We start from the raw sequence: 26,451 nt of genomic DNA, 5'->3' as shown, positions 1-26,451 counted from the left end.
TTTTGAGGGTGATAACAGTCTTGCTTTGTACAAGTATACCAAATAATTGGCAGCAATTCAGCCAAGGACACTGTTCTAAGCACTGTGCTATTGAAGTTGTTTTCCTGGACAGAATTGCCCTGTGGTCATGGCCCTAAACTGGGAGGACTCTGGGCTGCTGGCATCGGGCAGTGAACCAGGCAAACAGCTTATAGTGAGAAGGAGGTGACTCTATAAACTGGTGCTAAGAAGATGAAGAGGAGGAGAAAAAGAAGGGGAAAAGGAAAGAGGGAGAGAAGAAGGGAGAGGGAGAAAGGCAGAGAGAGAGGGTGAGATTTGTATTCATCAGTCCATACCCTTAAAGGGATCTCTCTTTGTATTCCATCTCAATCTCTTCTCACCTCTCAGTTTGATTGATGTTTTTACGCTCATGTGTTTCACTTGGTTACTCGACTGTAGCCTCCTTGAAGACAAATATTGTCGGACTCAGCTTTGCATCTCCTACAGTGCCTGACGAACGCTGGTGCTCAAAAACCTAGCTGTTGAATGTATGAACAAAAGAATGAATTTCTGTGTCTGAAGTATTTCCTTTCCCCGAAAGAAGTCCCAAGCAGTTTCTCAGTGGGCACAGTACTGCCCCCTAGGGGGCGTCCTGAAATTTTGTAGGGGCAGTTTTTGTTTCGTAGTTTTCTTATTGGGGCCAGAGTATTGACATAGTAAAAAACATATCTTATTTTTCTTGATGTTATTATAGTATTTTAGAATAAACGACTTTCTCTTCTTCCACCTTTATAACATTACACTGGTTTATTGAACTTATTTGTGTAGTTTACATTATCTGTGAATTTAATTCCAGGAGAGTAAAGTGGTGTTATATTTTTGTTGTAAATACAGGATGTTGAGTATGGTAGGGTTGAGTACCTCTGTCTATAAGATCATTAAGCTTTGCTTGCTTCTCCTTCCCAAAGCTCTAGGACTCTAAGATGAAACATAAAAATAAAGAAGCTGATGAACATTGATTTCAACAATCAGGCTTCCACTTTAAGCAACTGCACATTTTAGGATTAATGGGGCTCAGGGGAGCATTGCTGTCAAAGCACAGAGGGTCCAGCGTCCAGGCCCATGAATCTGTGCACAGTAGCTTGGAGGGTGAGACGTTTCTCTTCGCTTTGGTTTGCACGTTTTATAATTTTGAAAGTGATGGGAGGGTGAGGAGGGGCGGTGACGCCGTTCGGTTTTCTCCAAAGCCTGCGTCGTTGGCTGGCCCCCTCCGCGGGACTAGTTCACATGGAAGCTGTCCGAATTTGAAGACCACGGCTTGAAAAGAAAGCCCTTCAGCAGAGTGGTTCGCGAGCGGAGAAAGGAGGGCTTTCGGGTAGCAAAGGGTGGCTCCGTCTTCAACGGCAGCTCGAAGTGAGGTTGAACTGAACTTTCGGTGTCGGCGGGTGGAGCTGCGATTTGTGGTGGAGCGGAGACCGGGAGGCGAGAAGAGGCGGGGCGGCGGTTGACAGAAGGTGGGGCTTCGGTCTGGAATCCAGACCGGTCTCGGGGAGGCGGGGCTTCTTTTGACAGTGGGCGGGGATTCCAGCGAAAGGGCGTGGCTTGGGTGGACTGCTCCCAGGAGATGGGGCTTACGATGACAAGGGGCGTTTCTTGCGATCCGATGGTGACATTAGCAAGGCGGAGCGCCCAGAGGGCAGGACCACAAGTGACAGAAGGCGGGGATTGAGCTGAATAAAGACGAGGCTTCTGTTGATAGTGGGTGGAGCTACCGCCGGCAAGGGGCGGGGCCGCTTCTAGACCTGGAGAAGGCGGGGCTTCTGCTGACAGAGGGCGGGGCTACCACGAGCCGGGGCGGGGCTTCTGTTGACAGAGGGGCGGGGCGGCCCCTACCTCCCGGTGTGCGCCAATCCAGAGGGTAGAGGCCCGGGTCGAACCCCAAGGGAGCAGCGGGGTCCGGGAGCGGAGAGCCTGGCGCGGAGCGGGGTGGGGGCGCGCGGACGGCGCGCGCGCGGGAGGGCCCCGCCTCGGCCGGCTCCTTCCCTCCCTCCCCGCCCCCGGTCGGCCGCTGGGGCGCGCGCCTCGCCTCGCACCCCCACCCCCGACCCTCCACGCTCCGCAGGGCCCGCCGAGCTGCCGAGGCCGTGTGCCGGCCCGCCGAGCGGTTCCGGGTGTAGGGTTCACAGGTCAGAGTTGACTCCCTGAAAAGTGCAGCCGGTTTGAAATGCAAGATGGCGGCGGCGGGGCGCTGAGAGGCGCGGCGGCCCCTGCAGGTAGCGGCGCGAGCCGGCTCCGGGACGAGTGGGCCGGGACGCCGGGGGACTGCGGGGGGGAACCGGCAGCGCAGAGCCTGCGAGCGGCGCGGCGGCCGGGGAAGGCGAGCGGCGCGCGGGCCGGCCGGAGGAGGGTGGCCCCAGGGCAGGGACCCCGGGGGCTCAGCTCGCTGGCGGCGGCGGGTGGCGAGGCGGACGCGGCGCGGGGCGTCCGAGGGGGAGGGACCCGGCCTTCCTGCACCAGGGAATCGCCTCCGAGGGACTGCCCCTGAGGCTCCTTCGCGCTTTCGGGGTGTCTGCGGCCGTCGAAAGAGCTGGGGGTGGACTCCGTGAGGGAAAATCTCAGCCCCAGTCCTTACGAGAGCACTGAGGAACTTGGGACTGTTGAGGGGAGTGAAGACGGTGCCTCCGGGAGGTTGGGGGGGGGGGCGAGGCAGGGACGGCCGAGCCCAGCGATGTGGAGGGTCCTAGAGGAGGTCGGAAGGCCTGCCCTGAGGGGGCGCGTGGCCTCGTGGGGACTGCCTCTCGGAGAGTAAGGAGAGATCCTCTGGCTGGCGCTGAACGCCTTGGCACTGGGTTGGAAACCCGGGAAACCTTTCGGGGGAGGCTGTACCCCACTTCAGAGAAGGCTACGCACCCATTTCGGGGCCAGGCGGTTCCCCCACTTTGGGGCAAGACTCAGAATTGAGTCCTTAAGAACAGTATTCCGTTTTGAGGAAGACTGGGACTTAGAAGTTAATTGGAGAGAATGGAAACGTTTTCCGTCCCTTTCAGAAGGGAGACAAGGGAGGCCGACCAGGGACTCCTCCGAGCCTTGGGGCCTAACGGGAACAATCTCCCAATCTCGGCGGGGAATGAAGGGCCGGGAAGGAGCTGTGAGGGCACAGGGAGCGGGGTCCAAGGATAGGGAAGAAGAGCCCTGGCGGATGCCCTTTCCCTGTGGATTCACACCAAAGTTCTAGGTAAAGGGACTTGAAATTCTTTGTTTCGTGCAGCTCCCTCCACCTCTCCTCTCTATAGGTAACAAGGAGGAAAGCAAAACCCCAAAGAGAAGGTTCCGTGTGATATCCTTGGTTTAGGTTAGCGAAGCAGCAAGCTCCGGCCAGGCTTCAATGAGAGAGACTCAGGGTAGGGGAAGTAGGAAGCGGGGAAAGGGGTGGATAGAGGAGGAATACAGGGTAGAAGTGGGGCAGAGTGGGAATTCCACAAGGCTTTTCTGTGATCACAGCCCAGAGCTGAAGAAAAACATGAGAAGGAGCTAATCTTTGTGGGGGAGAAATGTAAAAAAAAAAAAAAAAAAAGGCTGATAGTTTGTAATGTGACTAGTTGGAATTCATGTAACTTGAAAAAGCAATTCTCTTGGAGGTTAAGAGGATAACAGAAAAGGGGGAAATCAAGGATTGGGAGATACAGGGTTTACAGGGAGGAAGAAGCAGCTTTCCCTCCAGGAAGAGTGCCTGTTTGTGGGTTTGGAGTGTATATGTGCGCCTACCTACATGAGTGCACCTTTAGTTTCCTCGATATTGGTCATCATATCTCAGTCTTTGTCTGAAAGCTTTAACTTGTGTTATATGGTGTTACATGCGTTATCTTTGTGTCTGAAAAATTATCCAAAAAAAAAAAAAAAGTCGTTTGTTTTTATGCCATCAGTGAGGATGAATGGGAGTTGATTTTAATAGGGGTATTGGCCTTAGTATATCCATAGGTTTTTAAAAATTTCTTAAGTGGCAATTCTGACTCTTGATTTCAAGCAAAAGAAATATGGGTGCTGCCAGAGACAATGCATAACAGGATGTAAAAGGGCTCTCATGAATATTTTTTCCTCTTAATCTGTCTCTCCTTACTCTAAGCATTTTAGGACAAAACTGACTAATCTTATGCAAAATAAAATGTAAAGTGTTGGGTTCTTTCAATACAGAAATGATAGCATTTCACTTATCAGTGAATCTTTTTGTAGAAGTACCTCTCCAAATGCTTTATTTAATGATCAGGATTAAAGTGAGAAAAGAAGAAAATAAGACTTGGGTACCTGATGACAGCTATGATTCATACAGATTTCTTGAACCATTCTAGTATTTTTAAAAGAGCTTTAATGTCTTTCATGGAAATGTCTTCTCAAACACATTTCAAGTATAAACTAGTTGAGAGCTGCACATTTGGAGTATTATTATACATGTGAGCTATTCTTTGGTTTCCCCAAAGTGCATGTAGCTCTAGTTTTGTATTCAATTCTGAACAGATTAGGCTGGATGAACCAGAGTGGCACTGATGCCAGATGGTTTGAAAATATGCTAAGGCTGAAAACATAAATGTGCTTGTGCTGTGCTTGTACTCATTAATAGTAGATGTCTTTCCCTTATAGCGAGCTTATTATTTCACTGGATTTGGAGAACAGTTTGTGAATGATGTAGCAATTATTTCATCTTTGGTGATACTTGTAAGGTTTTTTTTTCAATAAATGTGAATAAAGTTTTACAGTTATTTTATTAGTGAACTTAATAGCATAGGTGAGGTGGTTCATGTTGGAGATTTTCTCTTTTGTATTTATTTTACATTAAAACTGAAAGGTGATGTTATAATGTATTTATAGTTTCTTTCTTATAATGTTAATCAGGCACAAAAATGGGTTACTTGGGACTTAATTTGCTGTAAATCATGTCTTTATATTTAAATGGAAATACTCTTAAAATTACTAAAATGATTACAAATGTAGCTGAGGAAATAACCTTTTTATGTACATTGCATCATTGTGCATTTGGGCTCAAGAGACTCTACATATTTGAATATTAGCGGTGTTAAAGCTTCAGTGCCTAAGCTAGGTTTTATTCTAATATCATATTCATTAATTTAGGGAGGTGTTTGGAAATATGTATTGCACTGTAACCAGTGTAACACATTCACTTTTACTTCTAAATTTCTTTTAACTTAAAATCCTTCTAAACCATCCTATGTAATCTCAAAAGTAATTTAAGTTACATTTAATTGAAGGGGGAAAAAAACTGTGATGTTAGCCTTTGAATAATAGCCAATGTTTCCATAATATTACTGATCTATTTTATTGTATCCTTGTTGCTCTGATATATTTGTGGTTGTGAATAACCAAATTTGAATGGTTGAAGCTGCTGATTTATATTACTAATCAGGATATACATTTGAGTTTACATTTTGGAGATTTGTATTTTATACAGTTAATTTTTAAAGTAAATATTTATATAAATGTTTATGTAGTTGCCGAGTTTTGACCTTAAAGGACACTTAATCTTTGCAGTTTATATAATCAATATTCTATGATGTATTCAAGAGGTAGTAAGAAGGTCTTGTATACGTTCTATCTAAACAAAAATATGATGATATACTTTGGAAAAGAAGTTTTTATGAGCAGGTTAAGAATGACATTCATTCAAGGCAGTTAACATTTTTTACCTTTTTTTTTTTTTTAAAGTAGGCTCCACACCCAGTGTGGAGCCCAACACAGAGCTTAACGTCATAACCCCAAGCTCAAGATCTGAGCTGAGACCAAGAGTCTGTCTTGCTCAACCAACTGAGCCACCCAGGCATCCAAGGGAGTCAAAACTTTTATGCAGGATTTTTGTTTTCAGTTTATAGATTTAGATTTTTAAAAGCTAGTAGTCTCAAAGCCTATCTAAAAAATCAAAACGTTAAAGTAGTCGCCATATACATATTATTTTAAATAAAAGAACTTTGTCATTAAATTTTAGTGATTTTAGATTTCCCATAGGATTTCTGACTCTCTTTTCGCCCTTCTTGAAGGTCTTTCTTTCTCTCTCTCTCTTTTTTTTTTTTTTTTTTGGTTATTGGGAGGAGTGAAAGGAGATAGAAAGATTTTGATATTTCTAAGCACTTCACTTATAATTATGTTTTTCTTCTATACTAAGTCTATTCCTTTTTACCTTCTAATATTGTCAAAAAGAAGTTTGTTTAAAACTTTGCTGGGGGGCGCCTGAGTGGCACAGCGGTTAAGCGTCTGCCTTCAGCTCAGGGCGTGATACCGGCGTTCTGGGATCGAGCCCCACATCAGGCTCCTCTGCTATGAGCCTGCTTCTTCCTCTCCCACTCCCCCTGCTTGTGTTCCCTCTCTTGCTGGCTGTCTCTATCTCTGTTGAATAAATAAATAAAATCTTTAAAAAAAAAATAAAAAAATTAAAAAAATAAAACTTTGCTGGGCATGGACTGTATTTGATAGTGAGGGCATGGTGGGGGGACAATTTCTCTTCATAACTACAATAAGATGATTTATATGAGAGCTCTGTTAGTTCTATGAAACACCTTTTAAAATGTGTTGTACATTAATGATTCTCCTTGAAGCTAAGGTCAGAGGAAGTATGTGTATGTTGGGGTGGGAGGTATAAATTATGATTGATTAATGTCTACCTGTTAAAGCCAACTTGTTCTAGCATTGCTTAATATGCTCAAAGGTATGAAATGGAAAATAAAATTGATTGATTGTTGCCCAGATTTTTAAAATATTTTATACTATCTTAACATCTAGCAAAGTTTATGTGAAGACTTCCTTTGTTGTATAACTTAAAGTTAGTATCTTAAATAAAAGTCAGAAAAATCTAACTGTGGACTTACTATGTGCCAGAAAATATTCCAAACCTGTGTTACACGTGTTTACATGTGTTATTTTAAACACATGTTTCTAGAGCCCCATTTTAGATGAGGGGGTGATGGCATAGACAGGCTAAGTCATTTGTCTAAGACCACATAGATAGTAAGTGACAGAGCTGAGATTTGAACCCATGTAGTCTGGTTCCAAAGCCCAATCTCTTCATCTTTATTTACAGTCTATCTTCTGCCAAAACAACTCATCTGTTTTATTATATGATGTATATGGCTGAAATGACTAATTTTTGAAGTTCATTCTAATCTTAAAATTTTAAAAGATACTTTGAGTTAGAGAGAAGTATTTTAAAATAATGCCAGTTTCAGGAGCTGGAATACCATCAGGCAAGTATGCTTTTCATCCAGAAGTATCAAGAAGCTCATTTGTTGCTCCTCTAGTTGCCTTGTGCCCTTACATGTCTCAGCAGTTCTTCTCAAGAGACTCTTCGTTCGGTAAAACATCTTGCAATTACTGTGTGATTCAAGAATGGATTCAAATAGGTTACCAATTTCCTATAATATTAATAATTCATTTTGGAAAATAACTTCCCCTCTTTGGCAGCTGTTTCCTATCTTCTCTTCTAGTCCACATCCTGTAGATGGATAGCTAAGGAGTTTCCAAACAAGGAGATACCAGGAAATGAAACTGTAGAATCCCAGGCTGCAGATAGTAGGATGCTCCACTGGGCCTACCAGGAAAATGCTCTTTTCCTTTTCGTGAAAATAGTATAGCTATTCAGCCTAAGCTTTAACTTAACCTGGGAGTATTTTACTAAAGGGTTGGTGTATTTACATTATTTCTTAAGAGCCTCTTCATGAACGTGTATATAAAGACAGACAGAATCAAAGGATAAGGTATTTGAAAGAAATCATCTTCCTTAATATTTATTTGCTTGGTTTATAGAGTTTCCATGCTTAAAAAACAACAGCTAAAATCTTCAACCCTTCAAAAGCACTATTTACTGTTATTTATTAAGAGAAGCAATTATAGTTTTTATTAAATTTTCCTGATTGGTTTAAGTACTCTGAATAATATGGCACAACATTTTTGGACACATATCTCAATTTTTGGAGAATGATTCTCAGTTTATTTCATTGTACAGTCTGATGCTTCACAATACACTGATTGAAAAGCCATTTGGTAGTAGCTTTCTTGCAAAAATGAAATAAACACAGGTCATTCCATTACATACCACATGCTTTGGGGTAGAGTACCACTAGTTATTGGCTTGTTGCCAGCATTAATAATCCTCTCCATTCCAATTAACGCATTATAAATTAGGATATAGATATCAGTGGGTTTATGTGTTAAACATATAAACATACACCTCCTCCCATAGTATGTGATCTAATGCATAGTTTTAGTTTAACTAAATTGTGTTTCATAACTTTTGTGTACTAATATTTTGCAATTTCCAATTTCTTCATCTCAGCTTTTTTACTACAGTCTGCATATATTCACATTTTGAAAATTTTTATTGAAAATAATAGTGAAAATAGTACTTGGTTGTTTTATATAATATAAACAGAATTTGTTTTTAAAGATTTTATTTATTTATTTGACACAGAGAGGCAGCGAGAGAGGGAACACAAGCAGGGGGAGTGGGAGAGGGAGAAGCAGGCTTCCCACTGAGCAGGGAGCCCGATGCGGGGCTTGATCCCAGGACCCCATGACCTGAGCCGAAGGCAGATGCTTAATGACTAAGCCACCCAGGCACCCCTATAAATAGAATTTTTGAGAATGTTTTAAATTTTGTGTTTCTTACTAATATTGGGTTTGGCATTTAAGTGATTCTTTTACAATTTCTATGAGGAAATTAAATTTTTTTTCAAAATTACATTTATTTTTAAAAAGCCAAGGCATAAACTTTAAAGTCCTAAGACTGAATTATATCTAGGATAATAAAGTGATATTACTCTTTTTTTTGTAGGAAATGGCAGATAGGTACTTCAGACCTGTTGGTAGTGATGGCCTGAGCTAAACACCTAATTTGAAGGGACACCCTCCGTGTCAAAGAACAGAATGCTGAAGAAGCTATGGCAAGTATGTGTTTCATTGTTTGGGTATAGTAAAACTCAGATTCTGATTATGCTGGCTTTAGAGCCCATGATACTATATTTGGCTAATGTCTTAAAAGCTTTTCTTAAAAAAGCAGCCCTTAGTCTTGACACTTTGTTAAGAAATGTACTTTCAAACTTGAAAAATACAGGAGTATTGGCTGCTTTAATTTCAAAGGAAATTGCATCACACTTCATGATAAATCTATGTGGCATATTAATAATTGATTTTTCAATTAATATTTGCTGAAATACACTGTGTGTCAGGCACCGCACTGGTGCTGTGGTAACAGTGGTAAACAAGACAAACGAAGGTCATGAGGGCAGAGAACTTTAGTGTGGGGAAACTGATCTAGAAATTTTAGTTTTTTTTTTTTACCTATATCCAGAAATATGCTTCAAGACTTAAAAGAACAATTCCTGGAAATATATTTCCAATATATAGTCTACTAATAAGAGTTAATTATAATTCTAAAAATTAGGGTATTGATGATTAAGTACTTTGTTTTAGGTTAAGCACGCCAGTATTTAAATATTTGAATACATTTGTACATAATTACTTTTGTATTTTATTTAACTGACATAAACTGGCTTTTATAAGAAGCATTAGATCACATACCATAGTGTTGAAATATTTACACGTCCATGCAATTGTTATTTTATTTTATTTTATTTTATTTTTATTTATTTATTTGTCTGAGAGAGAGAGTACAAACAGGGGGAACAGCAGGCAGGGCAGGCAGAACAGGCAGAGGGAGAAGCAGGGTCCCCGCTGAGCAAGGAGCCCAATGCGAAACTCGATCCCAAGACCCTGGGATCATAACCTGAGCTGAAGGCAGACACTTAACCAATTGAGCCACCTAGGCGCCTCCAGTCCAATTGTTATTTTAGATAATCCAGAAAGTACTAGGAAAGATTTTTTTAAAGATTTATTTATGTATTTTAGAGAGTGTGTGTGCGCATGTGCACACACAAGTTGGGGGGGTTGGTACAGAGGGAAAGAATCTTCAGGCAGACTCCCAGCTGAGTGTGGAGCCCAAACCGGGGCTTGATCCCACCACTCTGAGATCATGACCTGAGCTGAAGCCAAGAGTTGGAGGCTTAACTGACTAAGCTACCCAGGCACCCCAGATTGCATAGCTATTAATGTGGTGGTTCAACTTTCATTTTTTAAAAATTGTTAAAGTCCTTACAAGCTGACATTACTAATACTTATTACTATTATCTTTAAAAGTATTTTTAATAATTGACTGATTATATCTTGAGTGAAACATGTAACAGTTATTTTATAAATAGGGAAGGTAACAAACAGATGAATGGTTTTTCAGCCTCTCAATGATAATCTCACTTGTAATCAAGAATAGCATTCTTGTGTTAGACTGTCTGTGAAAGATTTAACATACCTCCTTGAGAAAAGTAGGGGAAAACTATTTCCAGCAAAAAATTACTTTGGGGTAATACTACAAGCCTTAATAACAAAGATAGGAGATTTCATTATAGTGCTTATTTATGTATCACTCTCAATATGTTACATACCAACCTACATGCCAGCAGAAGGTAGAAAACCAGTATGTTAGAGTTACAGAGACCTTTCAAAAGACATTTCACTCCTCAAATCTGGGGTCAGCTCTTGCCAGGAGAATTCCGTCCGGCTTGGATTCTTCTTTTAATCTTATTAAGGTTGGCTTTCTCAGGTGGAAAAAAAACAGGTAGAGAGGATAGAATTTCTAAACCGTTAAGCCTTAGTTTAGCATTAGCAAAGGGATCTTCTGAAATTAGATGATTTTTGGCCACAGTTTCTTCAATACTTTTATTTTTATCACATTTACTCCTGTCTATATTCACCTTCATACTCAAATTTTTATTGTCTTGAGACCATTTTGGCAATTTTCTTGAGATTTATCCCTTAGGTAATGATTCTAGGTTACCATAATTCTTAAAAACATTTGTTGTGGATACAAATTTGGGTTGTCAAATTTCTCATTTAACTTTTTTAGGAACTTGACCATTGTTTCTAAGTATTTTTACATTTTGGCTTTGAAAAATGCCTCAAGTGTATAAAGGCCAAAATGGTTTTGCTTTTCTTAATTAAAGAAAACATCTTCTTAGACACTTTTCTTTAACATGGTGAATATTCTTTGTTTTAATTTGACCCCATTATTCTTTATTAAAATTATTATTTCATGAATTCTGTGATTTTGGTGGGTTTGTAACTTTTAGTTTGAATACAAACATATAAAAATAAGTATTTTCAGTTGGCTAAACAGAACTCTGACTCAGAGAATAAGAAGTGAAACTAAATAGAATACAGAGTTCTAAGAATTCTCAGTATAGGTATGAATACATATCCTAAAGGATTCTCAGTTTATATTTTAGCTACCCTGAGAACAGTTTTTAGCTAGTACCAGCTCAAAACTAACATAATCATTAAAAATTATAGTTATTTTATGTGTTCATATTTGACTAAGAACTGGTATGAAAGTTGTTTTTATTCACATAAAATCTTACCAGTATAATATGATTTTGTGGCTAACGAAGCAAGTAAATTGTTGTCTGTTAATCATTTAATTTGAAGGATAGGACTGCCAAAAAAATAGAGGCATGGAAATTCAGTATAGTTGTGGCTCTGCTTAACTATAAAAAATTTTAGACTTTTTGTAGCACTAAACATAGAATTTGAAACAATCTACTATTTATAGTGTATTACATTGAGAACTTATTTTTTAATCTCTTTAAAGATGTAGAACACCATTAGAATATAGTTTTTTCCCGGACAGAAAAATAATGACTCTAAGTTCAGATTTGCATTTGCTGTTTTTTACAAGAATTCTTTTCTCCTGAATTTCACTGCAGGACTAATTCTGTGAATGAATTTATCTTCCTTGTTTCATTCTTAAACAGTCCACTAATTTAGACATATACTACTCATACATAAAACTGATTTGTTACAACAGAATTACAGATGTTGGTTAATATTTGATGAATATTCATTGCTATATTTTAATAAATAGAATATTCTATATATGAGGATGTTTTAATATTCTAATGACTAAGGTAGTTTTATTAGTAAGGATTTTACCATTGAAGTAATCTACTAGAAAGTAAATGCAGTTGTTCTTTATAACCCTTCTATAAATGAGTGTTTAATGAGGTAAAATGTTATAATACACAATTTTAAAGGTTTTTTTTTCCCCAGCAAATATTAATGAGGCCTTGATAGGCAATGTGTTGGGCCTGGGGATATATAGTAGAGAGCTAAGTAGATATTCTTTCTGACCATGTAAGAACTGCTGTTAGAATTGTCCCCAGTTTTTATACTGGTGATAAAATGAATTTTGCTTTCATTAAATGCTTTTCAGTAGAGAAACTTTGTTGTAATTATTTTGATGAATTAAGAATCATGAATTGTTTAGGGAGTATCCTACCCTCAGGAGAAGAGCCAGGATTCAGATAGAACCATGGGAATTGGCTTGACCTAGATCCATATGGGGCAGATTCTGAGTGCTCTTGAGGGTTCATAGAACTAGTTTGACTTCTCAGACCATGGAACAGCTCCCAAAAACGTGTGGAATACACTTGAATGTATACATACTCAGGGATTTCTGCTTCCCCTGGAAAAAAACCTTTATGTAGCACATGTTTTTGCCTTAAAAATAGAAAGTAAACTTTGTTTCCAGCTCCAGACAAATGACCATCAGAATATTCTAGTCTATTTGCAATTTTAAGGCCTTGAAATAATTTGTTTGTTGTATTTTATAATAAAGTAATGTTATAATAATATTAAAATTTGTATATAGCACACACAAAAATTTCACTCATAATCTCATGTGAAAATTTTATTTCTTTATATTCTCATCTAGTTTTTTTCCATATGCCTCCATATTTTCCAGTTATTTTATAACTAATTTGAAGATTTTGTTGTGATTTTTTAAAAAATTTAACAATAAATGGATAAATATTTTTTCATATTCCTGCACTTGGTCTTAGCCAAAAGGCTGAGAAGTGATTTTTTTTCATATTCCTTAATTACTCTTGATGACCATTTTTTAATGAACATATAACAGTTGTTGATCAGGTTGGGTTTTTTCATTTTGTTTTATTTTGTTTTTAATCATTTTTCTACTGAAAAGTTAACTGAAAATAGCTTTCAAATATAATTATATTTACAGTGCTGAATGCATTTAGAGCATAATTTTTTATCTTATTGGCAGTCTTCACTTTGCGTTTTAATTGCAAAGCCACCTAGCTAGCTACTCAGTTGTGCAACTGAACTCTACCCCCTCTTTACAGGTAAATAGTGCAAGGTTCCCCAAATTGATTTTGAGCTCTGTTTTTAGTTGACCTTCAAGTAGAGGATGAGATGCCTGTCAGCTAATAATGATTTCTGTATGGCAATTTTCCTGTCTCAGCCCCATTGCACTTTAATGGTAAAAGGAAATAAATTGGAACTACACCAAAGCAATTCTTAATTCTTTTTTACTCTTTCTGCTTTTTCATTCAATTTGTGTGCCTTGTCAGCTGATTAAGTTGCTTGAGAGAGAGAAAGAGGATAATACTAAATAAGTGGTATTTCTTCATCTCCCAAAAGAGTTTTTCAAAGACTAGAAAATAACATTAATTAGGTATCTACTGTGTATCACAGTGTGTGAAGCATTTTTATTTGATCAGCCTCTGAGGTGGATTGCACCCTTCTTATTTTCTCCAGGGCAGCCTTTTCTGCTTCCTTTCTAGAAGCCTCCTGCAGTAGGCTCATAGAGTTCCTGATATTGGTCACAGTTATTTTAAGTGATTATTTACTGCCTGTTTTTCTTGCTCAACTAGTACCCGACAGACCTGAGGCGATCTGTCACTGTCATCACCTTACGGTAGTGCCTAACACAGTGCCTGGCTCATGGTTGACATTCAACGGATGGCTGTGTGAATTTGTTGAATTGAAGAATCTTGGTTTTATAGGTGAGAAAACTGAGGTTGATACTGAGTAACTTTTACAGTCACTGAACCACTGAGTGACAGAGGAGACTGCAGAACCAGTGGTTTGATCCTATATCACAGCGCTTCTGTGAATGTATTCCTGTGGACCTGGTTTCTTCTGTCGTAAAAATGGGCTGTTTGTACCGAGTGCCCTGCTTCCTCCAAAATCATGACCTTATATAATCAGGACCCTGAGGATGCCTTTGTTTGCACTTTGGTCTATTTTTGAGCTATATTATACATTACAGTAGAATTGAGCCATTGGACCAAATCTTGAGGTTCTTTTGGGAATTCTCAGTCTCCCTTTAAAAATATGTTAAACAATATAGTGACTCTGGTTTTGTTAGGTAAATGTAAACAGTTTCAGGAGTAAAGTGGGAAGAGTGTTTCTCAGCTCTGTGTATTTGGGTATAGAAGTAACCTGAGCTTGAAGCCATCTTTAATACCCAAGATAATCAGATTTGAGTCTTTTGCATTACTGAAGACTTTTTTTTAAAAAAGGTTCTCTTTCAAGTAGCTTGTTTAAGTTTATATTGCCAAAACCAGTGCTTTCAAAGAAAAACACACAATGGTGCGTATACATCATTAGATTGTAAAATAACCTATGAATATTTTGTAATTTTTTATGAATTTAGCAAAAAATATTAAGGCTTTTAAAATTTTTTAATATCTGCGTAAATTCTTATGAACTGACCATTCTGAGCTAATGAGCTTATAAGGAAGAGAAATAAAAATAATAATTTAGCAAATTCCTATTTTTAAGTGAGATAAAATGAAAAGTGGGCAGTTTAACGTTAGACCTTGATAGCCAAAAGAATAAAGGGATCTTAGCTCCTCAAGTTGCTCTTCTGTGTCTCTTATTAGTACTGGTTACTCTGTTCTACCCCTGGGTGCCCCAGCGCTGCCTTACACAATGAAACAACCTGAAGGACACGTTAAATTCACTTTAGGTTAGTTTTCAAATTTCATGGCTCAGCAGTGGTAAGCTGAGGAGGATTTTTGGTGACACTGATACATTGTCTTAAAAGTAGTTAAGTTTTTAAGGCGCAGGCTTTCAAACACATCTCAGAACCCTTCAGAGGTAGAAGTAGGGTTTGTAGGATCCATGGGATAGGGTCAGGAAGTAGTTTAGCCTCTCTACTTCTCCAGTTAGACAGCTGTTCTTTTATCTGTTTTGCCCCAAGGCTTCTCATAGAATTTTGTTTGAAGAAGGGGCTCCGCTGCTTACAACAAAAAGTTTCAAAACCACCACTAAAGAAAGGTAGTTTCAGAAAAACAACAACAAAACAACAACAACAACAACAAAACCTATCTTTGATTTTTAACCATTAGTCTACTCCCAATTAAATATAACCTGAGATTCTTGGAGAATAACAGGTACAAAATAGCTTACTCCCTGCCTTTCAACAGTTCCCCTTCACTGCCAAAAATGGGGGTGCTGCTCATTTGTTACTCAACCTTATTTTGAGCTATTTGGGGAATTCCCTGTTTCTAATGACAAAAAAAAAAAAAATGATCAAACAGCTATACTAGCACTTGAACAAAATAGTTAAAATCCTACTGAATTGGAGAGATGGCATTAGCTTAGTGTATAATATTCAGTTAAGAAATACTTTTAAATATCAGTGGTTTCTTCATATTCCCTTAGAAATCAAAGGCTGTTTCGGGGAGGGGGGTGTGGAATGACACCTTTGAGAATAGGGATTCTTTGAAAATAGGATACTATTATTACTAAGCTGATGCGTTTTATTTAATAATATGGGAAATTGGGAAATGAGTGATATTTAGGCCAACTTTCCATCTGTTGCTTGGATCCATCAAATGGATATGTAGTATATATTTGAATAATCCCAGTGAGGAGGATCTTGCCCCTTTCAAAGTCAGGGCATTCTCTCTTTGGACAGTTCTTTTTCCTAAAAATGTTTCTCCTTTTCCTGAGTCAGTATATCTCCTCATACAGACTGGGTTTTGCTTTATAATCTTTGAAGTAAACTTTTCTCCTCAGTTCAGATAGGACAAGAATTATACTAATAAGTGAAAATAGTATTAATTTGTGGTAGAGAATAAATGAGCCCACTTAACTCATTTTATTCATTTTTCTTTGGTTTAGACTTCAGAAGCACACTACCTTTCATTGATGTAGCATTAAAATTTTATTTTAAATATTTGGGTACAAAATTATTAAAATGTATGTGTATGAGCATAATTCACTTTTTCTTGATAAATCATGGTCATTCTTGTGAATTTCAGCTACTCTTCTCTGTGGTGTTGCTCTCAGGGCTTGTTGAGTTTTTCTTTATTCAATTTTCTATTAACATATACGGTATTAGTTTCAGGTGTAGAATTTAGTGATTCGTCACTTAAATACAACACCCAGTGCTCATCACAAGTGCCCTCCTTAATCCCCAGCACCCATTCAGCCCCTCCCCCACACACCTCCCTCCAACAACCCTCAGTTTGTTCTCTATTGTTAAGAGTCTCTTATTGTTTGCTTCCCTCTCTTTTTTTTCCCCTTCCCCTATGTTCATCTGTTTTGTTTCTTAAATTCCACATATGAGTGAAATCATATGGTATTTGTCTTACTCTGACCGACTTATTTCGCTTAGCCTAATATACTCTAGCTCCATCCATGTTGCTGCAAATGGCAAGATTTCATTCTCTTTGATGGCTGAGTAATATTCCATTGTATGTTTACACCACATCTTTTTTATCCATTCATCAGTCGATGGACATTTGGGCTCTTTCTGTAATTTGGCAGGGCATGTTGAGTTTCATAGGACGTTTTCCTATTCATTCTAGTTCAAGTTAATAAAAATTTAGTGAGTCCCTTGTTCTAGGCTCTTTGTATGCAGAGGGGATACAGAAATGAATGAGAAGTCAACCAAGATAGTTCAGCTGGAAGAGCATTATACTGGAGATACAAAGGTCCTTGGAAGAATGAGACTCACCTATAGTAAGGAGACCAGGAATATGGATAGGTTGTGGGACAGAAATATAACACTCCTCTGCCACAATCCAGTAAGTACTTGACTAGAAGATGAACCGAGGAGGAGGAGGTCGGATCCAAATTAAAGGGAGAAGGTGATCTATAGGGCATACAAAGATCATCACAGCATGTGTACAAACAAGGCTCCTGGCATAGGGAACAGCCTCTATCGTGTGCCCCTGGAACAGCAATTGTGTCTACTGTGCCCAAAGCATAAGAAATAAGAGTCAGGAGAGAGATGTCAGGAAGTTGAGGTTGAGGGCAGGTGTGAAGAGAACTACATGTGGCTTAAGGAGTTTGGGCTTCATTCTTCCAGCACTGGGGAAACTTTAAGTCAGAAGCCTGATATGATTAGATATGTTTTATAAATCCTGGTAGCATTGTGGAGAATGATTAAGAATAATGTTTCTGAAACTTTGATCATCCATATCTATCTTTGCTGCTTCTGTTGTACTTGGCTATGCTACTAGAATGATAAAAAGGACCAGAAGGTGGAAGAGGGCATAACTGATGAATTGAATTTCTTATACATTTAATGGCCATAATCTCTGAGTACCTGTGACTGCTTTTTTATAGTTTTAAATTTCCTCCCTTGTTAACAGGTTATCATTTCAGGGGCGCCTGGGTAGCGCAGTGGTTAAGCATCTGCCTTCTGCTCAGGGCGTGATCCCAGCGTTCTGGGTTCGAGCCCCACATCAGGCTCCTCCACTAAGAGTCTGCTTCTTCCTCTCCCACTCCCCCTGCTTGTGTTCCCTCTCTCTCTGGCTGTCTCTCTCTGTCAAATAAATAAATAAAATCTTTTTAAAAAAAACAGATTATCATTTCACATTGATAATAGTGTGCTTGCCAAAGCAGACCCTTCTCACACTTCCCTGTCAATATAGAGCTGGCTGAAAAATCCAAGTAAACAAGCCTGGGGCTGACCATGAGTACAGTATGTGACCTTCAGTGATTTGGCTTGGAGACATGTATTTTGATCCTTAGAGGATTTTTTTTCCTGGTTCTGGTCTTATTCTAGATCTTTATAACTGAGCTATCCAACAACTTCATGTAAGTGAAATATAACTGCAGTTTGTTTAAAAGATCATAATCATGCATTTAAAAACACTTTTAAATTTATTTTAATGTAGGTGATTGGAGCTGTGCTTCAAAAATTTCAGCAGTTCAACAGTATTTTATCTGCCAACAATAAGCTCTTTACTTGATTGCACCATGAAAAAGCTGCTAATGAAACTTGTTGAACATAAAAATGGACTTGAAGAACCAAAAGCCATTGTTTTCAAATGAAGAATACTGAACAGTTCTAAGCCTCAATGCTTTTTAATCACCACTGAGATTTTCCTCATAACATCAGAATGGCAAGCAGGCGAAAATCCACAACACCCTGCATGGTCCTTGCCAGTGAACAGGATCCAGACCTCGAGTTGATATCAGATTTGGATGAAGGTCCTCCTGTACTTACACCTGTAGAAAACACCAGAGCAGAGAGTATCTCAAGTGATGAAGAAGTTCATGAATCTGTGGATTCTGACAATCAGCAAAATAAAAAAGTTGAAGGTGGCTATGAATGTAAATATTGTACTTTTCAAACCCCAGATCTAAATATGTTTACTTTTCATGTGGATTCAGAACATCCCAACGTAGTGCTAAATTCATCCTATGTTTGCGTCGAATGCAATTTTCTTACCAAAAGGTATGATGCACTTTCTGAGCATAATATGAAATATCACCCAGGAGAAGAGAATTTTAAGTTGACTATGGTGAAACGAAATAACCAGACAATCTTTGAACAGACAATAAATGATCTGACTTTTGATGGTAGTTTTGTTAAAGAGGAGAATTCAGAGCAAGCTGAACCTACAGAAGTTTCTTCTTCAGGAATATCTATCAGTAAAACTCCAATCATGAAAATGATGAAAAATAAAGTGGAGAACAAACGGATTACAGTTCATCACAACTCAGTTGAGGATGTTCCTGAAGACAAAGAGAATGAAATCAAACCAGACCGTGAAGAAACTGTGGAAAATCCAAGTTCTTCAGCTTCTGAATCTAATACAAGTACTTCCATTGTAAACAGAATACATCCAAATACTGCCAGCACAGTCGTGACCCCAGCAGCTGTTCTTCCTGGGTTAGCACAGGTGATAACCGCTGTATCAGCTCAGCAGAATTCCAGTTTGATTCCCAAAGTCTTAATCCCTGTTAATAGCATTCCTACCTACAATGCTGCATTGGATAACAACCCCCTTTTGCTTAACACCTACAACAAATTCCCTTATCCGACAATGTCAGAAATTACTGTTCTTTCTGCTCAAGCAAAATATACAGAGGAACAGATCAAGATATGGTTTTCAGCCCAACGCCTAAAACATGGTGTTAGCTGGACTCCTGAGGAAGTAGAGGAGGCCAGAAGAAAACAGTTCAACGGAACAGTACACACTGTACCTCAGACCATAACTGTTATTCCTACACACATTTCCGCAGGGAGTAACGGTTTACCATCCATTTTACAGACATGCCAAATAGTTGGTCAGCCTGGTCTGGTCCTTACACAAGTTGCTGGAGCGAACACCTTGCCGGTAACAGCCCCTATAGCCTTGACCGTGGCTGGGGTTCCAAATCAAACAAATGTACAAAAAAGTCAGGCACCCGCTGCTCAGCCTGTTGCAGAGACAAAGCCAGCAACAGCAGCAATCCCACCTTCTCAGCTCGTCAAACACGAAACCGCAGCGGCAAACCCTGATTCATTTGGCATTCGGGCAAAAAAGACTAAAGAGCAACTGGCCGAATTAAAAGTCAGCTACCTTAAAAATCAGTTTCCCCACGATTCAGAAATTATCAGACTCATGAAAATCACAGGCCTGACTAAAGGAGAGATTAAAAAATGGTTTAGTGACACGAGGTACAACCAGAGAAATTCGAAGAGTAATCAGTGCTTACATCTCAACAATGATTCCTCCACCACTATTGTTATAGACTCCAGTGATGAAACCACGGAATCCCCCACTGTTGTTACTTCACAGCCTAAACAATCCTGGAATCCTTTTCCTGACTTCACTCCCCAGAAGTTTAAAGAGAAGACCACAGAGCAGCTCCGTGCCCTTCAGGCGAGTTTTCTGAACAGCTCCGTACTCACAGATGAAGAATTAAATAGGTTAAGAGCGCAAACCAAACTTACCAGAAGGGAAATTGATGCTTGGTTTACAGAGAAGAAGAAATCAAAAGCTTTAAAGGAAGAGAAAATGGAAATAGATGAAAATAATGCAGGTAGTTCCAAAGAAGAAGCTGGAGAAACTTCTCCCAGAGATGAATCTGGTGCACCTAAGCCAGGGAGTACAGGCAAGATCTGTAAAAAAACACCCGAGCAGTTGCACATGCTTAAGAGTGCTTTTGTCCGAACACAGTGGCCGTCACCAGAAGAGTATGACAAGTTGGCCGAAGAAAGTGGGCTTGCTAGAACAGACATCGTCAGTTGGTTTGGGGATACCCGTTATGCTTGGAAAAATGGAAACCTTAAATGGTACTACTACTATCAAAGCGCCAATTCAAGTAGTATGAATGGTCTGTCCTCCCTTCGGAAAAGGGGGAGAGGGAGACCCAAAGGAAGGGGGAGAGGAAGACCACGTGGACGGCCAAGAGGAAGCAAGAGAATGAACAACTGGGACAGGGGGCCATCACTCATAAAATTTAAAACTGGAACTGCAATACTTAAGGATTATTACCTGAAGCACAAATTTCTTAATGAGCAAGACCTTGATGAACTCGTGAACAAATCACATATGGGCTATGAGCAGGTCAGAGAGTGGTTTGCAGAAAGACAGAGAAGATCAGAGTTAGGAATAGAATTATTTGAGGAAAATGAGGAAGAAGATGAAGTTATTGATGATCAGGAAGAGGATGAAGAAGAAACAGATGATAGTGACACTTGGGAACCCCCACGACATGTGAAGCGGAAGCTTTCTAAATCAGATGACTGAAATGTAAGTTTTTCATCTGAGTGTATGTTCATCAACCACATACAGTTAGAATAGTCACCTTGTATCTGACACCTTCACTTTTGACAGTTTTTTTCTAAAATGGTTTTCCTTTTAGCTAATAAGAGGACTAGGGACCATGACTGTGGCCAAGAGATACGTGATTATTATGTGTGGTCTGATTATTATGATTGTTACATTTATTATGTAGAATTTAATGCTGCTTTAATTATTTACTTTTTTTTACACAAAATGTTTTTTCACTTTGTTTTAAGGGAAAGTTACCCATTCTCAGAGAAGGGAGACTGGTGGGGGGGGGGGCTTCACAAATACTAAAGATAACTAAAATGTATTGCTTGCAACCCTCCTTCACTAAAGCTTCATTTTTTGCCTATTTAAGGAAAGAATTCAAAAACGAAAACTAAAAAGAAGGGGAAAAGTGTACCGAAGGACAGACTTACCACAGGGGCGAGGATTGCTCAGTTTTAGGAAACTAGGTGAAAAATGGCTATCTTTTTTTATTCATTGTATTGCCCCAAAACTATTAGGTTTTTAACTAGAGTTTAAAATGTTTTATGTGTTAAAAATATTCAGTAATTTTTTTGTTGAAAGCCAAAGGTCTGTTTTAGGCTCTGTGTAAATTCGTATTTGCTCAGATGGCATCTGTTTTTGAAAACTGTGATATAAATTATTTCTGTCTTAGAGATCAAAAGGTAAATAACAGATTTGATATTAAATTAACTCGGTTGCCTAAAGTATCTTCTCATTCTTTGTTAGAAAACAAACCTGCTACCAGCAGAAACACTGCATTTGTTAAAAAATACGTCTCTTGCTATAAAAGCGCAAGTAAACATGCTTTAAATCTGAAAGGTTTGGCATGTTCCTTAAATTTTAATTCTTTTGTAGATTGAATCAATTAAAATTTCACTGTATACCTGATTTGGAGTTAGGAATTCAATTCTTAATACTTCTGGAATTTAATAGCATAGTTCTATTCTTTCCTACTCTCTGTTTTAGAGTATTCTAGGATATAACTATAGTCTATTGAGAATAACACACTTGTCACAAAACGTTTGTATATGTCCATCAGTAATCCAAAGCATTTTATTATCAGAAATTACTGTGGTGTTCTCTAGCAGTAAAAAAGGAATCGAGACATAGATCCTCATTATCGTATGAGCATATTTACTTACTTCCTTAGCAGTTTGCATCCCTACCCACCCTCTACTTTTATGCTCTGTTATTCTGCACAGTATTTCCTTAACTCCCCCATGTCTTCCTCGCTGGCTTTATTTATTTTGCTAAACAATTATTTATAGAGAGCTTAATACGTACCAGGCGCTTTTCTTATTGCTTGGCAGTCCTTTTCCAGCCTTTCTTTTCATAAACATATTTTTTCAAGCAGAAAAACAGATGAAACTAAAAATGTACCTATTTTAGAGTAAATCTCACTGCAGTTCATAGAGCGTAATGTAAGTCACAGGAAGTTAGACGGTTTTGCGCAACTTTATCCTAAAGTACCACCCTCCGTTTCCTAATATCAGAAATTTTCAGGACAGTCTTTCTTCTGACCCAGATGCATAAAATATTTTTAACAGGCATTTTTTTTTTTATTGCTAAACACAAGAATTCTCACTCAGCCAAGATTAAATCAACAAATGTGTTGCTGCAGTGAATTGTCCCTGTGGTTGTAGTAACCTCAGCAGTGATTCTGGAGGGAGCTGCAATCTTCTAAAAATAACGGGAACTTTTTTGCACATTTTTTGACTTTAAGTTTGTGTGGATAATTCTCATGTTCTATATTGATACGGTAATGGATACTATGATCAAAAAAATTCATACAAATCTACAGTTTTCAAAACATTGTATCATATCTGTTAGACATGCACTTTCATGGTACATATTCAGGCATGCCTTTTAAAATATTCGAAAGTCTAAAATTATAAAACACATTAATTAGCAAGTTACTATTGGCTTCACAAAATGTTTCATCTTACAAAGGATTCACCATAAGTTTCCTCTTAATAGTTATTTCTTCACTTAAATATGGTTCAGTTTACCAAAAATAAGTAACCAAAACTTTTCCAAAATAGTTATTGCAAAAAGTGAAATACATATATATCTTTTGCACAAGCCAGACTTGTATATATAAATAGAAAAAAATACAAGAGCCTTTAAATTTCAGTCTGTTTGTTACAAAAACTGACAGTGAAATATGTACTTCCTACCAATAATTGTTTTTATAAATTATTACATATAGGTGAAAATATCTATATGCAGAACGTATACATAGGAGTTGCACACAAACTGCAGTGCTTTATATAAGATGTATAGCAAGTGAGCTCAGTGTGAATAAGCAAATACAGAGCATGTATTTTCATGGCTAATTTGTATAATTTTTGTTTCGAAAGTGGTGAACATTAAAATATGGTTTTCTTTAAAATTTTAGTTTTTATTATGTTTTTCTTTTATAGCTTCCTAAAATGTTGGAGGAGAATCAATTCTTCAACGCAAGATGTCTGATTTACTGTGAATGGGCCCAATCTTTGATGACACTGAAAACGTTTTGGGGCATACACATTCTCAAAAAATAGGATCCAATACCCAAAAGAAATGGAACTTAATGTTGTGCCAAAGTTAAACTACTGCATTTGGCGGAAGTTCTGCAATGTAAATAGAACACTAATTAAACAACTTGTAAAAATTCGAATTTTAATATAGTACATTTTTATTCTGATATGATGGAGATGTTCTGATTCTTAGACTTTCTGAGGGGGTTTAATGACCACTAGAGCTTGTCCTCATATTTTGTCCAGCTTAATATACTGTATGTCTAGTGAGATGGGCCTTATTGCCTGTATTCTTTGATATGTGATTAAGCTCATAGCTTTGAGTGACCAAACATTTTACAGAGTAAAAATTGTTAGAAACAGGAGAAAGAAAAACCTGATTTATTTCTATGTCTTATTTATCAGGTCCTGCACTAAGATTAAAATTTGTGTATGGGCTTGGACAATTTCAGTGTAAGTGAAAAAAAAACAGCCTATTGACACATGTTGAAACTGTAAGATTTTGTGATATCATTGGCCCTTAATGATTGGATCTTTAATTGAACACATTCATGGAAACCACTATTACTCTGTAATACTCCATTCATTTTTTTCATTAGAAGCTGAATTTGCTTTGTATTAAACTAAAGATAATCAATACTGAAGAAGGAAAAGAAAATGGCATAAGAATTTGGATAGGGTGAAACTCTGAAATAAATATTTTACCAAAAATGTGAAGAAGAACCATATAGTAAATATATACTTAGTGTTTTCTTACAATCATATAGAAATCAGAAATGTTTGTACAGGTATCAGATCAGAATTTTCAAGAATTATCTTTCACGGAAATTCTACTTTGTGTAGCAATTTCAGTAAAGAGAGAAAAATTTCTGAACTGATCATAATGAGTTAAAGGTTAGCTTTTCACTTATGAATCATGGGAGTGTTAACTGTTAACTCTTGCCATATCAGGAGACTGAAAGTTCATACTAACTTATAAACTTTGTAAAAGACCGGTGCTGTTCATTCACGTTGAGAAGGACCCTTTTTTTGTGACTACAGGATCGTTTTTCAAAATGTGCTTTCTTCATAGAAAAAAATGTTCAGTTTAATTAGCTCTGGATTTTAATTAGCTCTGGATTTTTCTGAATGACCGGATGTAGTGGGCTTGGCCAGTTTCTTTTGTCTAATTTAATGAATAATATTAAGCTCTTGTTTTTACCTAAATGTTTGTCAGCTAATGAAATGTTATGAAAAAGCCTTGAATATGCATGCTGCTTTCATTTTTATAAACTTTTTATTTTTTAACTATAGCTTTATTAGTAATTCCAAAATGCTGCAATTTAGCTGATTTCTTCACTCAGACAGCTGGCTTTGTGGGTGGCTTTTTCATACTACTGTTAACTTTTTTAAGAAGAAGCAATGTAAAGACTGTAACAATTTAATGCACTAAACTGTTCTTTCTTTTACACATTTAAAAACTTCTTAAAGCACTCTGTATTATAATGATTAAATTGCTCCCTTTTTTAAACCATTGCTAATGTGGTCTGACTTTTGTTTGACAATTTTCATGTTTTCAAATTTGAAATGTCAAGTATTGGAAATGAAACCTTTGAATAATACACTTATATTATGTTTCCCTTGCAATATATCAACTTTGTATAGCCATAAATAACTAGTAGTAATTTTCCCCTCTGTCTCTTTCATAAACTTGGCACTTCATTTGGCTCTGATGTTTGATAGCTTTTAAATATATTTATTTGACAGAGCGAAACCCCTCTTCTCCCGGTTGATACTATCTCCTTGAATACAGAATAAAAGTTAGCAGCGACTAGTAGTTTTCAGTGATTTTTTTCCCTTTTATTAACTGAGTTTTTAAAAAACAGTGGTAAAATACACATAACAAAATTTGTTACTCTGTTTTTAGGTGTATGATTCAATGGCATTAATTATGTTCACAATGTTGGGCAACTATCACCACTATTTCCAAAACTTTTTCATCATCCCAAACAGAAACTCTATAACCATTAAGCAATAACTTTGCATTTCCCCTTCCCCCCTGCCCCTGGTAACCTCTAATCTACTTTCTGTTTCTATGAAGTTGCATATTCTTGATATTTCAAGTAAGTGGAATCATACAATACTTTTCCTTTTGTACCTTACTTATTTATCATGTTTTCAGGGTGCATTCATGTTGTAGTATGTATCAGAACTTTGTTCCTTTTTTTTTTTTAACTAGGCTCCATGCCCAGTGTGGAGCCCAATGTGGGGCTTGAACTCACAACCCTGAGATCAAGACCTGAACCAAGATCAAGAGTTGGACGCTTAACCGATTGAGCCACCCAGGTGCCCCTGTCCCTTTTTATAGCTGAATAATATTCCAGAATGTTTTGTTTTGTTTTTTGTTTTGAGTATAGTTGCCAAACAGTGTTATATTAGTTTCAGGTATACAACATAGTGATTCAACAACCCCATGTGTACATTTTGTTTATCTATTCTTCTGTTGATTCTTCTGTTATCTATTCTTCTGTTGATTCTTCTGTTATCTATTCTTCTGTGGTAGACACTTGGGTTGTTTCTACCTTTTGGCTAGAAAAATGCTGCAGTAAACATGGGCATACAAGTATCTGTTTGAGTCTCTGTTTTCAGTTCTTTCAGAGATATATCTAGGCATGGAATTGCTGAATCAAATAGCAATTCTGTGCTTAATTTTTTGAGGAACCGTCAAACTTTTCCACAGTGACAAGATGTTTTCCACAATGTCTGTAACAATTTTACTCCACCAGCAACATACAAGGGCTCCAGTTTCTCTGTATCCTCACCAACACCTTTTATTTTCAGTTTTTAAAAAGTGTTATTATAACTGTCCTAATAGGTATGAAGTGGTATCTCATGGTTTTGATTTGCCTTTCTCTAATGACTAAAGCTGTTCTGCATCTCTTGTCTGCTTATTGACCATTCGTATATTTTCTCTGGAGAAGTAAGTATGATTTCAAGTCTTTCGCCAAGTTGTAATTGGGTTGCCTTTTGTCGTT

The 26,451-nt window shown here is 37.9% G+C and overlaps 1 protein-coding gene across 10 annotated transcripts; it reads left to right on the top strand.

The window, feature by feature from the left end:
• The first annotated feature begins 1,928 nt into the window (after window positions 1-1,928).
• Window positions 1,929-26,042, top strand: ZHX1 (zinc fingers and homeoboxes 1). Of its 10 annotated transcripts, XR_007188042.2 has the most exons (6): window positions 1,929-2,252; window positions 8,810-8,922; window positions 13,758-13,889; window positions 18,024-20,873; window positions 21,268-21,364; window positions 23,342-24,950. XR_007188042.2 is itself a non-coding variant. In XM_048212479.2 (5 exons), exon 4 carries the CDS (start codon window positions 18,249-18,251, stop codon window positions 20,868-20,870), a length of 2,622 nt encoding a protein of 873 aa, XP_048068436.1. In that variant the 5' UTR covers window positions 1,931-2,252; window positions 8,810-8,918; window positions 13,758-13,889; window positions 18,024-18,248; the 3' UTR covers window positions 20,871-20,873; window positions 23,342-24,950. The 10 variants fall into 10 exon arrangements, 8 of the variants coding, with proteins under 8 accessions (XP_057163728.1, XP_057163727.1, XP_048068436.1 ...); XR_007188041.2 differs by lacking the exon at window positions 13,758-13,889; XM_048212479.2 differs by lacking the exon at window positions 21,268-21,364 and having other exon boundaries at window positions 1,931-2,252; window positions 8,810-8,918.
• Window positions 26,043-26,451: the final 409 nt, after the last annotated feature.

This window comes from Ursus arctos, unplaced genomic scaffold (assembly GCF_023065955.2).
Source record: "Ursus arctos isolate Adak ecotype North America unplaced genomic scaffold, UrsArc2.0 scaffold_6, whole genome shotgun sequence".
In the NCBI taxonomy this organism is placed as follows: Eukaryota; Metazoa; Chordata; class Mammalia; order Carnivora; family Ursidae; genus Ursus; species Ursus arctos.
This window is presented reverse-complemented; position numbering and strand designations above follow the sequence as displayed.